This window comes from Fukomys damarensis, unplaced genomic scaffold (assembly GCF_012274545.1).
Source record: "Fukomys damarensis isolate Sample0158 unplaced genomic scaffold, DMR_v1.0_HiC HiC_scaffold_12, whole genome shotgun sequence".
NCBI classification, from domain to species: Eukaryota; Metazoa; Chordata; class Mammalia; order Rodentia; family Bathyergidae; genus Fukomys; species Fukomys damarensis.
Window position 1 is genome coordinate 6,722,115 of NW_022900924.1, and position 13,325 is coordinate 6,735,439.

At 50.0% G+C, this 13,325-nt stretch overlaps 1 protein-coding gene across 1 annotated transcript in view; it reads left to right on the plus strand.

The window, feature by feature from the left end:
• Positions 1–10,283, plus strand: part of Upb1 (beta-ureidopropionase 1) — a 30,311-nt gene extending 20,028 nt beyond the window's left edge. The window contains exons 6-10 of the mRNA XM_010603907.3: positions 1,720–1,889; positions 5,567–5,648; positions 6,953–6,995; positions 8,218–8,372; positions 9,940–10,283. Of these exons, the coding sequence (XP_010602209.1) occupies positions 1,720–1,889; positions 5,567–5,648; positions 6,953–6,995; positions 8,218–8,372; positions 9,940–10,023 (534 nt within the window). The 3' untranslated portion in view covers positions 10,024–10,283. The remainder of the gene's footprint in view (positions 1–1,719; positions 1,890–5,566; positions 5,649–6,952; positions 6,996–8,217; positions 8,373–9,939) is intronic.
• The last annotated feature ends 3,042 nt before the right edge of the window (positions 10,284–13,325 follow it).

Here is a 13,325-nt window from a genome sequence, read left to right on the forward strand (position 1 = left end):
CCACCTAGTGTGAGGCTGCAGCATGTGGCTGTGGTGAAGGTGGGATTCATGTGGCACTCGGCTGAGTCCCCAACATTTTAGCACAGAAGGTCTTTTCTTATATGGAGGGTTTTTGTTGTTGTTGTTGTTGTTTTTCTTTTACTGTAACCTTATTTGGTTTTTTAGAAATTCTCCTTTGAAGGAAGTAGAACATAAATTAAAACCAAAATAAATAGTGGAGAAATGTGAAATGATTCCTTCAGCTCCTTCAAACTCTGACCTCCTAGCTGACCATGACCAATCCCATTTTGGGGAGGTAGCATTCCTTGTTCATAACTTACATACCTATTTTTTGTTTGTTTTGTTTTGTTTCTGTAGTGCTGGGATATGAATCCAGGGCTTTGTACTGAGGTACATCCCCAGATGTTTTCACATTTTTTAATTTTTTGAGACAGGGTCTCACTCAGTTGCACAGGCTGGGCTTACACTTGCCGTCCTCCTGCCTCAGCCTCCCAGAGTGCTGGGATTATAGGCGTGTGCCACTGTACACAGTCTGAGTTGGCCCATGTTTGTGTGTCAGGTTAATGTTCCTGTCTGTGTACCTGTGTATCATATGGGACTTTTTATGCCTGTGATCAGGGCATAAGTCAGGAGGCTACTTTGACTGGTTAATGCCAATTCATAGGTAGGGGAGACGGAGGGAGTGGATGTTTAAAGGAGGGAAATGAACTCCACCTAATGCCTAAGATATTAAACCTGAACTTGATTTTCAAATAAGTACAGTTATTCAGGTTGTGATATCACCTGTCCTTTTCCCTCTTTCTCTGATCATGAGGGCTGGGTCATACTCAGGCTGGTGAGGAGAACGAGAAACCATCTATAGGGCTAGATGAGGTTCCCTGGGCAAGAGAAGAACCCAGGTTGCTCAGAAACAGGTGGAGGTGGGGGCAGACAGACATGGCCCTTGCTGTTTACCTTTGGATTAATCGTTAGCTCTCTGCAGATAGGGCAGGGCTAGTCTCAGTGCAGCAGGCCTGCCCCACTGTCTAACCACATGCACACATCTGGGTTGCTGCCTGAACCTGATCGATTTTGAAATTAATAGGAAGTGGAAAAAGGCTCCTGGAGCGGATCTGTTTGGGAGTCAACTTGCCCTCTGCCGTTCCCTCGGTGCTGCCCTCATGAAAGTTCCAGGGCTGGGCAGGCAGAGAGGCAGGGGTGGGAGAATGGAGTTCCCACCTGGCTGCCCTGTAGGCAAGTCCCAATCCCATCAGGTGACAGTTTTTTCTAGAGGGTTGCTCTGGTTGAATATGAGTCTCTTCAGCTCTGGCATTCAGAAAAAGAACATGTGCTTGCTGAGGACTTCGAGTAACTCAAGTTAACATGAGCCAGTCCTCAGCCTTATGCCATGATTGAAACCTTACCATAGTGCATTCTTGAAATATCACGGAAAGTCACTCTGGCAATTTTTGACTCAGCACAAAGGAGATGATGGATGAATACGTAAAGCTACAGTGACTTCCCCCTGGGAGTTGGTTTACTTTTGTGTCTGGATTTGTATATGTGTATTTTTTAACACTTTCAAATTTCTGCAGTTTAGAGTCACACCCAGGAGTGTTACTTTTGGGCTCTTGGTGTTATTTCATGTTTTCTTCTGAGTCTAAGGAAAGACAAATTCTTACAGTGCTGAAGCATCAACATAATGGCCTTTTGTTGTTTGTGTGTTTTTTTTTTTTTAAGTCGACTTACTACATGGAGGGAAACCTGGGCCACCCCGTGTTCCAGACCCAGTTTGGCAGGATTGCAGTGAACATTTGTTATGGGCGGCACCACCCCCTCAACTGGCTCATGTACAGCATCAACGGAGCAGAGATCATCTTCAACCCCTCGGCCACCATTGGCGCACTCAGGTCACTCAGTGGGCGGGATCCGGGGGCTTCAGGGGGCCCAGACACCAGTTCAGGCCCAAGATCATGATACAGGGTTCAGAGGTGGGTTTTATAAACTGCAGCAGGCAGGTGTGGCTATCAGAATGTCTATCAGATCTGGGCCCTGAGGTTGTAGGTTGCTCATTTAACCAACTTGTTAGTGAAAAGAATTCTCAGGACGACACAACTGATCTCTGAGGAGCTGCTCACCCTACTTTGACTCTGAATTGCTCACTCTGCTGTGATTCTGAAGTCTGAAATGAAAATAGTAACCCCACCTCCTGCATGATAGGATTCAGAATGTCCTACTCCGTAGTAGGTACCTGGCTAGCATTAGCTTCCGGAAAAGGCCTATCGATTCCTACAATGGAGCCAGCAGCATCCATCCAGGGAACACAGACATCCAGGTGAGACAAGGAGCAGGTGAGGGGTTGGAGCCCAGAGGATGCTTAAGAGGCCAATCCCGGAAATTTAGCCAGTGAAATGGTTTCCTTGGTAACACCTAACAACAAGCGTTTGGGCATCAGTATCGGAAAACTGCTCTGCTTGAGGCAGTGCTGGGGGCAGGAGGACCTGGCAGCTCCTGGGCAGGAACCCCAGGGCCCCTCATCTGATAAGGGCAGCAAGTAAGCTTAGAGAGCCCTGGCATGACTGTGCTTCTGCTGATTCACTCTTCCCCTTCCTGAGCATTTGGGTGGTTTCCAGCTTTGCATCATTACAAGTCACAGAACTCTAGGAATTTTTGCTGTCGTTTTTCTCCCCAACTCACTTCCTCCAAAGCAGGAAGCCTGCAGCAAGAGGTCCTGGTTTCCACTCTCTGCGGTCCTGGGTGGTCAGGTCCCATCAGGCCTAGGCCCAGTGTTGGGGGCCAGTGGAGGGGGAGGTCTGATGGGCAGCTCTGAGTTCTCTGTTGTCTGTTTCTAACTTCTGCTTTCTAAATGTCAGAACGTAATGTTTATTTTACCTTTTCTTTTATACCTGGTGCCCCTCTCTCCTGAGTGGCATCCCCTGTGCTTCTGAGTTTGAGTAGCAGGTCCCTAATCAGGTCAGAGTGTAACCCTCAGTCTCTTTCTTCAGGTCCACTGCCTTGTCTGTGGTGTTGGGTAGAAGTAAAAAAATAAATAAATAAGGCCTTGGGCCTTCCTTAGGGTTTCCCCTCAGATATACCAAGGTCTCATGGTGGCTTGCGCACCGTTCCATTGGTGTCCATTGGTGGTTCTGAGGCCAAGTGATTACTGGTCATCCAGCTGCTGAAGAACCTTAGTCCCCCAAGTGTCTCACTCTGACCATTTATCTGTAAGACATTCTCGTGGCTCTGTCTTCCTTCCAAGGATCAGTAGAGAAACCTGAAGCCCAACCCCTGGGGCACCTGGGCCTGAACTGGCTTCTGGCTACAGACGCAAGCAGCCACATCACCCACTGCACCCGCGCGGCTCTCCTTGCCCCTGCTATCTCAGGCTTTTACAAGCCCCAATTAAGCAAACAGAAGTGCCCCAGTATAATATGCACATGACCGCTTGTGTCCTGGCAGCCTGTTAGGCTTATTAACAGTGATCGACTTCCCTTCCTCACCCAAGAATTGCCCAGGCTTCAGCCTTCAAGGGTGTGGCGTGGCTGGCTGGCAGTGAAAACTGTTGCAGGCCTTTAGGAAAGCGGCATGTCTCGTTGAACTCCTAACTTGTTCGTGTCCTGTAACCAGATGATGACACTCCCAGAACTGTAGCCTAAGGAGGTGACGTAAGAGAGGAGGACAAGTGTGTCTGTGTGAAGATGTTTATGGCAACAAGAGAAATGTCAGGGTGAAGTAAATTTCAACCCATCTTTTCCATGGGTTATCGCCACTGAAGAGTCATTATGAAGATAATGAGGCATCATGACAAAAGCCCACAAGCCGTAAAAAGATGTATCTAGGCTGTGGTCAGAACTCCATAAAACATTTTGGACCATGAGCAAAGATGGTCGTGGAGTATGGAAAGGTGACAACAGGTGGTTTATTGGGGTGGTGAGATTTGGTCAATTTTTAAAAAAAAAGAATTACTTGAAGAATTGATAGTGTTTTGGGCACAGCGCCAGGAAAAACCCCCACGGTGGGTCACAGCTTCCAGAACCCTCCTCCCAGTCCCTCCTCCGGTGTCTTTGCCCTCCCTACCTGGCACATGTGTGCCGCACTGTGGGCTGGCCGGGTGTCTTTGCTCAACTTTGTGTCCCATAGTTCCGAGCCCAAGTTAGACTGCAGGGGCTTTTTTATTCATTGTGTCATCCTGTGCCCAGCACAGCCTGAGTAGCTGAATATTTCCGCTTTGTTCATCAGAAAGTCGCTGTCCCATGCCCTTGGTACATTATTTTTAGGGATTTGTGTATATTACACTGGGAATATGGTAAATGTCCCTGTCTCTCCATCAGAGCCCGCACACTGGACTCTCACGAACCTCCGGCTTCCTTTCCCTTTGTGGGTTTGAGAGCATACATTTTATTGCCAGCTGTGGGTTTGAGTCCTACACAGAAACACCTCCCTGGAGAATTGCAAGAAAGATGTTTTATGGCAACTGCTCTGCAAGTGTCTATTTAATTCCTGAAAATGTCATCTACGGGTGTATTTCTGTAAAAATCCTTTCTTTAAAGTTTTGTCAGCTTGGCTTAGCATTTGGGGAAAAAAAGCGAAATGAGTCCCCTCAATCAAGCCCTTGATTTTTTTTTTTTTTCGTTTATCCTTTTCCAGACTCATGACTCCTCCTGAGAATCAGGTGTGTGACAAGCACACACCCCCTCCACCTACTCCATGGTTTAAACCAGGTGCATGCAGACAGGAAGGCAGATTCCAGGGCATTTGGTCCCGGTCCCTCAGTGTTTCTAAGTGGGCATCGTTTCTGCCAGTCCGGAATCGTAATGATGTTACTCCTCCGATGAAACATAAGCAGTGACTAGAATGCCCAGAGTCCCTACGGGCTGGAATGGACAGGGTCTCTGGTTGGGATGCGGTCTCCCACTGCACTCTGCCTTTGGTGGCTCTGGACCGAGGAAGGCCCACAACTCAGCTGTGCCTGTGGGGTAGCCAGTAACGGAACAAGGGAGCCTCTGCTTGAAGACATAAGGTTCAGAGCGGGAAAATGGGAAGGTCCTGGGATGCAGATCAGAGGTGGCAACTCTGCTGCGAAATGTGACCCCTCACACCCCATTACCTAAATTTCTTTCTCGTTTATTCTGCCTGAATTCTCCCCTTTGGAACTTTGTATTTTTTTCACGATAGCCCAGCAGGGTAGGAGAATTAGTGGGGTAGGGCAGAGAAGGTACGTGTTCATCCCTCACAGGAGCGCCTCCGTGTGCAGCGTCACGTCCTGATCATTTATTTAGTCTTCACAGTTTCCTTCTGAGGGAGTTTAGAAGGAGCTCAGGATGAGGATCTGATCCCAGGCCGTCTGACAGCTCTGATAGACCACAGCCACATGGCCTCCCCTGCAGCGGGCCCTCCCCAGAAGGCTGCTTAGGGTTAAGCCAGGTGCTGAGGATAAGCAGATCTGCCTGCAGGCCGGAGGTGACCCAAGGGTACGATGAGTCTCCCTGGCTGGCCCCACCTGTGGCCTGGGAAGCTGCAGCTCAGCCTGAGCATCCAGAGTCCGGCTGGAAAAGCCGGCGACCTGACTCCTCCTGCTCTCTTACAGTGAGTCCTTGTGGCCAGTCGAGGCCAGAAACGCAGCAATTGCCAATCACTGCTTCACTTGTGCCATTAACCGTGTGGGCGAGGTGAGTCCCAAGGTCTGCCTGAGGTGAGCCACGGCCACCTGGTGACCCCGGGGGACGTGTTACATTACCACGTGACCACCGGTCTTCTCCTTGTCCCTTGTACACGTGTGCCACAAATTCTAGGGTCCCAGAAGTGGAAAAACTGACTGGGTCTGTTACTTTTCTGTTCTTTCACTAAAACCATCCTGTAAGAATCTTTGGTTTAGCAGTTTTCACACACTCACTTTCCAGTATCCAGTTTGTTTATTTTACTTTTGTTTATTTTGCGTGGTACTAGGGACCAAACCTAGGACCTTGTACAGATTGGGCAAGCACTCTTCCACGGGGCTTCGTCCTAAGCCCTTTTCAATTTGCTTATGAAACGGTCTTACCTACCTCCTCAGGCTGGCCTTAAACTCACAACTCTTCTGCCTCAGCTTCCTGTTAAGCTGGGATTGCAGGCATGGTGTCCTGCTGTCCTGTTTCTTAATTTCTCCTATTGTTGACCCCATACACGAGGAAGAGCTTTGACTACCAAACACAATGCAGTTAGTTGCATAATAACTCTCTTCTTTGTTCTTTCGAATTGAATGTCAAACTCCGCTCAGAATATGATCAGTATGAGAGAACCAAGGTCTCCACACTAATTCTACCTGATTTCTGGCAACATAAGGAAACCCAGTGCTCGTGTTTGCCATGGGGGGTGGTGTTTGTTTTTCTGTACTGGGGCTTGAACTCAGGCACTTCTACCACTAAGCCACGTCCCCAGCCCTAAGTTGCCCAGGTGGGTCTTGAATTTGTGATCCTCCTGCTTCAGCCTCCCTCAGTGCTGGGATTACAGACATGCACCGCTGTGTCCAGGCAAAACCTAGTATTTTAATTGGCCTCTGCGACCCACGTTCCAGCTCGATGTGTAGTTCCCGTCAAGCTTTGGGGAAAACATTAAAAACCGATGTGTAGGATTCCCTACCCGCTTCTTGCTTTTTCAGAGCCCAGCCTGAGGTCTTAACTATTTCAGGCAAGCCAGCCTCCCACAGCCTTGAGAATCGATCAGTGCCTGGTGTTTGTCTTCCCGGATTAGAAACTCCTCAGAGGCAAAATCTAGGTCTTTACCTTGCTTGCTAAATTCCCTGCTGGCTGCCCAACGCTGGTGCTCCGTGGGACATTTAACAAGTGGTTGCCCAATGAGTACAGACGTTTTCCTTCACTTTAACCGTTGACTCTGCCTGGGTCAGCTGGCTGTGCTCGGCCTGGCTCAGTGATCTGCGATGTATGTCATAGTGGTACCACCTATACGTTCCTCTTACCTTGTTGTTGCTTCACAGGAACGCTTCCCCAACGAGTTTACCTCTGGAGATGGAAAGAGAGGTATGTTCCATGAATTTTGGTGGCAGTGGGCCTCATCTCCCTCCTCCACCTGTTTCCTCTGGGCAGTTTGCCCCACAGACTAAGCCTGGAACCTAGGAGGAGGCACTAATGCCCCTCTGCTTTACTGCTCATAGTGTTGGAGTTTGACTGGCTGGGCGCAGACAGGCAGCCCTGGGCTTGTGACCACTTCATTCCTCAAATGGGAATATAATGGGAATTGGATTGCACTCAGTCCCTTCCCCAGGACGGGTGAGAAGATGATCAGAGAGGATTTGAAGGAGCCCTTTGTGAGCTTCTGAAAGGGGAAGTGCCCTGTGCAACCTGTAAACCTCCCTTCCTCTTTTCCTTTGGTCCTCTCAACCCTCACCCCCGTCCCCCACACCAGGTACAAACGCCTTTCAGTTAGCATGGATTGCCCTGGGTTTCTGGGGATTCGCAGCCTATTTTAATTAGAGGACTCGCCTCTGCTGGGAGCCCTGCGCCCTCAGCTCCCACCTCCCTGGCTGAGATGTGAGAAGGAAGGGTGCCCCTCTCACCAAGGAGGCGGCTGAATTGACTTGGGCTGTCCGCCCCAGGAATATGGAGGATACTGAGCAGATCTGTTTCCCAAGAAAACATTTCCTGCCAGTGTCCCAGATCCCCACCATGAGGCCACAGATTGCACCCCGGATTTACAGATTCTCCAGTCCCAGTTAACTTCTTTGCCATGGAAGTACAGACCTGGCAGGAAACTCGGGATCTAGGCCTGTGCTAGACTGGCCCAGCCCTGCACCCACCTACTCCTCCCGAGCCGCTAGGGTGGTTCTTAGCATCCTGTGACCGGCAGGGGCCTGAGGTGTGGAGGTGGGAGATAAGCAGCTTCCCTTTACTCAGTGAGGCCACCACAGGAAGCAGGTCACACAGGAAGCCCCCACAGCTTTGTGATTCCCTTGGGGTGTGTGTGTGGTTGATGTTGAGAATGAAAAGCCACATCTTTAATGGGTGACATTTAGAAATTTTCTCAGGAGCGGAGAGGTGTGATTCAAGGGTGACCTTTGCAACTACCTGCTGGGCCTTCGGGCCTAAGGAAGGAAGACAAGCCCTTTGGGCCTCAGCATTTCGCAGGCACAGGGGAGGGTGGCGTGGATACCTTGTCCTGAGTGTCTCGCTGTGCTCTGCCTTCCTGCCGAGCCTACACTGTGTCTATCACAACTCACAACCTGTTTCTCTCCGCTCCTTATAGCTCACCGGGACTTTGGCTACTTTTACGGCTCCAGCTACGTGGCGGCCCCTGATGGCAGCCGGACTCCCGGGCTCTCCCGTAACCAGGATGGGCTGCTGGTCACTGAACTCGACCTCAACCTCTGCCGGCAGATGAGTGATGTCTGGAACTTCAAGGTAAGGCCTGAGTCGTCTTCTATACCCCTGCTGCTGTACTTTGGTCTCGCATCCTTCCTAAAGGGCTGGTAACTACAGTCGTGGGGTTTGCCTTCAGAGACGGCTTACAGGAGGTGCCCACTCCCCACCTGAGAGTTCTGTGGTGAGCAGACGGCTGATCCCTGCCTCCTTGCTGACTGTAGGGAGGAACCGTTGGGCTGGACAGTGGACAAGCAGCAGGCTTCAATAAATTCTCCTCTCATCTGATTTAGATTCTAGGCACCTTCAAACAAATTAATCTCAATTTCATTTGTCCAGAGAATAGATTGGATTGGCTTCTCTAATCCTTTTTCCTTTCCAGGCATTTGCACTTACTGCAAGATAAATGTGCATGTCTGGTTCTGCCTGCGGCCAGACTCCACAGTCTGGACCTTGACAGTCGAGGGAAATGGGTCACTGAGAGAAATGGAATCCAAGTTGGCTCTGTCTCTGCCTTGCTCCATCACCCTGAGCAAGTGCCTTCTGCTCCCAGGCCTGTAAAATAAGAGGCTTAACTTGAAGGCTCCATGCTGCCTTTGAGACCAAATGGCCCTCGACATCAGGAGTCTGAGAGCTGTGTGGGTCCCTGCTTTCCTGGCATGGGCCGCCTGGAAGGGCTCGTGTCTGTGGGATTTGTTGTATTGTGTCTCTCTGTATGTCCACCAAACGAGCCCTATTTATAAGCAAGCCACACAGCAGTGAACGTCACATCTTTTTCTTTGGTACCAGGGATCGAACTAGGGTCCTTGTGCTTGTGAGGCAGATGGCGGAAACACGGCGCCAGATCCCCAGCCCTGAATGTCACATCTTTATAACCGAACACCTTTGCCCAGTATGAAGAGCCTTCGCTTCCCCACTTGCCTGAGCATAGGTCCTGGATCACATCTCCCAGTGTCCAGTCCTTGTCAGAGAAGCAGAAAGTCTTCCCCCATGTCGCTCCTCTTGAGCAGCTCGTACCAGTGCAGGATTCCACTGAAGTCAGAAGTTACAGCCGAGAACGCTAGGCAGCACTTTTAACGAGTCTCACCGGGGACAATAAGTAGAGTGACACTGTCTTGGAGCAGAGGCCTTCCCAGCTGTGGCAGTGGGCATGAGCTCAGGCTGAGGCTTTTGGAAGGAGGGAAAGACATGAGCAACCCACTGGGCTTTCCAGCCCCCCACTCTCCAGGCCCTGTGTACGTGACGTGCCATAGGGAGCAGACAGACGTCAGATTTGGCCAGGAAACCCAGGTTCAAGTCCCCAGCCTTCCTCTCTGGAGGAGGCTGCAGCAGGACTGCAGGACATCCCACCGCATCTCTGGGGTATATGGACATGTGTCAGAGGTCACATCAAGCTGGGCTGGGCTGTGTGAGCCGTCTTGGCATCTCTGAACCCTGCTGGAATCAGTGCCCAGCCAGTGCTCACATAGTCTGAAATTGATCTGTCAACCAGCCTAGCCTGTGCATTCCTGTCCCGTGGCTGCCCCCTAGTGGCAGGAGGTGGTGCTGAGAAAGTGACAGGTGATTCTAAAACAGGAATCTCCAAAGTCCACCTGTGTTTTGTTTTCAGATGACGGGCAGATATGAGATGTACGCTCGGGAGCTCGCTGAAGCTATCAAACCCAACTACACCCCCCACATCATGAAGGAGTAGCTGGCTGCACCCCTTCCTGCCCCGGGATAGGTGTGGGTGCCTCTTGCCCTCAGTGGAGGAGCTTCAGGTGTTCCAGTGCTCCCTGATAAGGGTGTCGCCCAGATGGGTTTTTCAATGCCCAGGTGAAGGGGAATAAAGGGGGAGTGGCTGCTAAATGGGTACAAGGCTTCTTCCTGGAGCCATGGAAATGTTTTGGAATTAGACAGAGGTGATGATGATTGTGCAACACTGCAAAAGTATAAAAGTACCACTGGATCATATGCTTTACATGTTCTGTGTTATGACTCCTACCTCACTTTTTAAAAAATACTCAGACACTGCTTGTGCCCATGAATTTGCAGTTATAAAGATGGGCTGGGTGTGGTGGCACACGTCTATAACCTCGGGAGGCTGAGGCAAGAGAATTCTTGGTTATTTTTTCCCCATATCCCTGCCCATACTTCACCCCCCTCACCCTTTCCTATAGGCAAGAGAAGTGTTGTGAGTTGGAGGCAGCCTGGGCTAGGCTGAACTGCATAGTGAGACCCTGTCTCAAAAAAGAAAAAAAAAAAAGAGGGTCAGACAGATGGGATGCCCCAGTCCTGAGGTGACATCAGCAACTTGAGAGTCAGCGTGAGCATCTGTTGTGATGGCAGGAAGAGGCTGAGCATAGATGCAGAAGGACAGAGCCTACAGCGTGGCCGCAGGTGTGTCAATTTGCTTGGACTGCGGTCCCCTGGCTAATTACCCAGGCTGGCCTTGAACTCTGGGATTCAAGAAATTCTCCTGTCTCAGCCTCCTGAGTAGGTGAGACAATCTGTACACAGAACCGTGCCTGAGTTTGTTGTTTTTGTTTTTGTGGTGCTGGTATTCAGGCTCTCGTGCATGCTAAGCAAGTGCTCTGTCGTGGAGATATACCCCAGCCTTTTTAAAATTTTGAGACATGGTCTCACTTAGTTGCACAACCTGGCCTCTACTTTATAACTTCCTACTCACCCTTTTGAATAGCTGGCTTTACAGGTTGTGTGAAAGTATTATCTAGATGTGGTTGAAGTCTAAGGGAGATTATCCCCTATAACTCGGGTGGTCCTGAGTCAATCTGAAAGGCAGACCAGATTCCGTGTGAGCAGACAGCAGCTCTAGCCCCTGAGCAGAGCTCCGGCCTGCTGCTGCGGCAGCCTGCTCTCAGGTTGGGCTTGTTTAAGCAGCCCCCCAGTCACTGGCTCCAGTTCCTTGTAACAAATCTCTTTTTATTTTTTAATATTTATTTTTGCAACAAATCTCTTTAATATATATCCCACTGGTTCTGTCTTTATCACTGGGTCTGACTAATACAGATTTTGGTACCAGAACTGGTTCCAGAGAATGAGAATCCTAGGGATCAGTCTTCTACATTGGTGCTAGGTTTCCTGGAATTCTCTCATTTGGTTGGACTTAAGAACCTAGTGCATGGGCCGGGGATTTAGCTCCGTGGTTTCGCTGCCTGTCTCACAAGTGTGAGGTCCTGAGTTCAATCCCTGGTACCAAAACCAAAACAAAAACATGATGTTTTGGACTGGAGATTTAGCTCAGTGGTTCTACCACCTGCCTTGCAAGCGCAAGGACCTGAGTTTGATCCCTGGTACCACCCCCCCCCAAAAAAGAACCTAGTGACAATTTTGAATGGTGAAGAGGGAAGTGGCAGTTTCTGGCATGATGCAGCCATGGAAATTTATATGTAGCATGGGCCATTAGCCAGCATCCAAGAGTTCCAGCCCGCCCTTCCTGACAGCCTACCCTTGAGGCTCTCACACTTTCTGAACCAGCCCCCATCATCATGTAAAGCAATTTCCACACTGAAGCTCTCCGGGTCCTCTCTCTCTCTCCATCCCCTGGTGGTTCTGCTTCCGCGTTTAAGCCTCAACTTTCCGGTCAGGTTCGTCACCTCCCTACGCTTTGGTTTCCACATCTGTAAAAGCAGATCGTGTGCCCTGCCCGGCTTTGTGTCACAGAGGGGTGGTGAGACAGCCTAGGTGAGCCGGGGGGCTCCCTGGCGATGGTCAGTGCAGTGCCCGGAACCGCAGCTGAGCAGGGTGAGGGAGTGGGGTTCCTTAGTCCCACCTTGACAGCTCCTGGTCAGAGAGCGCAGCCTCAGGCCTCCGCCGGCCCAGCGAGTCAGGGCTGGACACCCCTTGGATGGTAAAGCCTGATGGAGTGACCTGACTGTCACTATGCTACTCTCCTTAACCCCTCTGAGCTGCGAGTACAGCGGTCCACTTTGTACCTTATTTTTTCTTCATAGAAGACAGCCCTGTGGACATGGTGAGCTTTTTTTTTTTTTTTTTTGGTCTGGCCTTTCCGGATCTTTGTGCTTGTCATTTCTAGAAGGAGCATGTAATAAGCCAAATATAGACATTTTGATGACATGTTGTATGTTTGAGTAGTGCACCAGGCGCTTTGACTATCCATGCCTTTAGAAACAACAATCGGGCTTATCCCAGAGTAGGCAGACCCTGCACAGATAGGGTGTTTCCAAGATTGGCTTTGTGCCTGGAACACAAAAATGCTCAGAAAATATTTGTTGATGTTGGTCATGATGGCACAGGCCTATGATCCCAGCACTTGGGAAGCTGAGGCAGGAGGATTGCCGTGAGTTTGAGGCCAACCTGAACTACATAGTGAGACCCTGTCTCAAACCCTCCCCGACGAAAAGTTTGTTGAATGAACCTGGAGTTAAGGTTTTATGCAAGTGTTATTGATGTCATGGAGAAGGCTCACAGCTGAGAACTTGCTTTGGTCAGTACCCATGGCTTGCAGGCCCACTGGCCCCTCTGCAATCTTGGATGAATCAGTCTGATCCCTCAATTTTCTCACAAGTAGACGGACTCCAAATTCTTCAGTTCTTCCAGCTCTGGCAGGCAGCCTTCCTGCCAGGACACAGCTTTATTTGTTGCCAGGGACCGACCCCAGGGCCTGGCGCATGCTGAGCACACACCCTACCCCAAGCCCGACGGCTTCACTGTCGGCCTCTGGAGTGGGTTCAGGGTGGCCAAACTACACTGTGCCCAAAAGAAAAAGAATTCTCAAGCACAGACCATGAGCTGAACCACAAAGCAGTCTTAGTAAGTTAAAAATAGCACCATCGTACAATGTGTATTTTCCAATCACAATGGACTTAAGTGAGAAATCCATAGCAAAAGGAAAACCGCAAAATTGAAAAGCAGGTGGAAATCAGCGCGCTACTTTTTTCTTTTGCAGCACCAGAGATCAAGTACAGGGCGTTGCACAGATTAAACAAGTGCCGTACCCCTGAGCTACCCCCTTGCCCAGCAGCCCATTCTTAA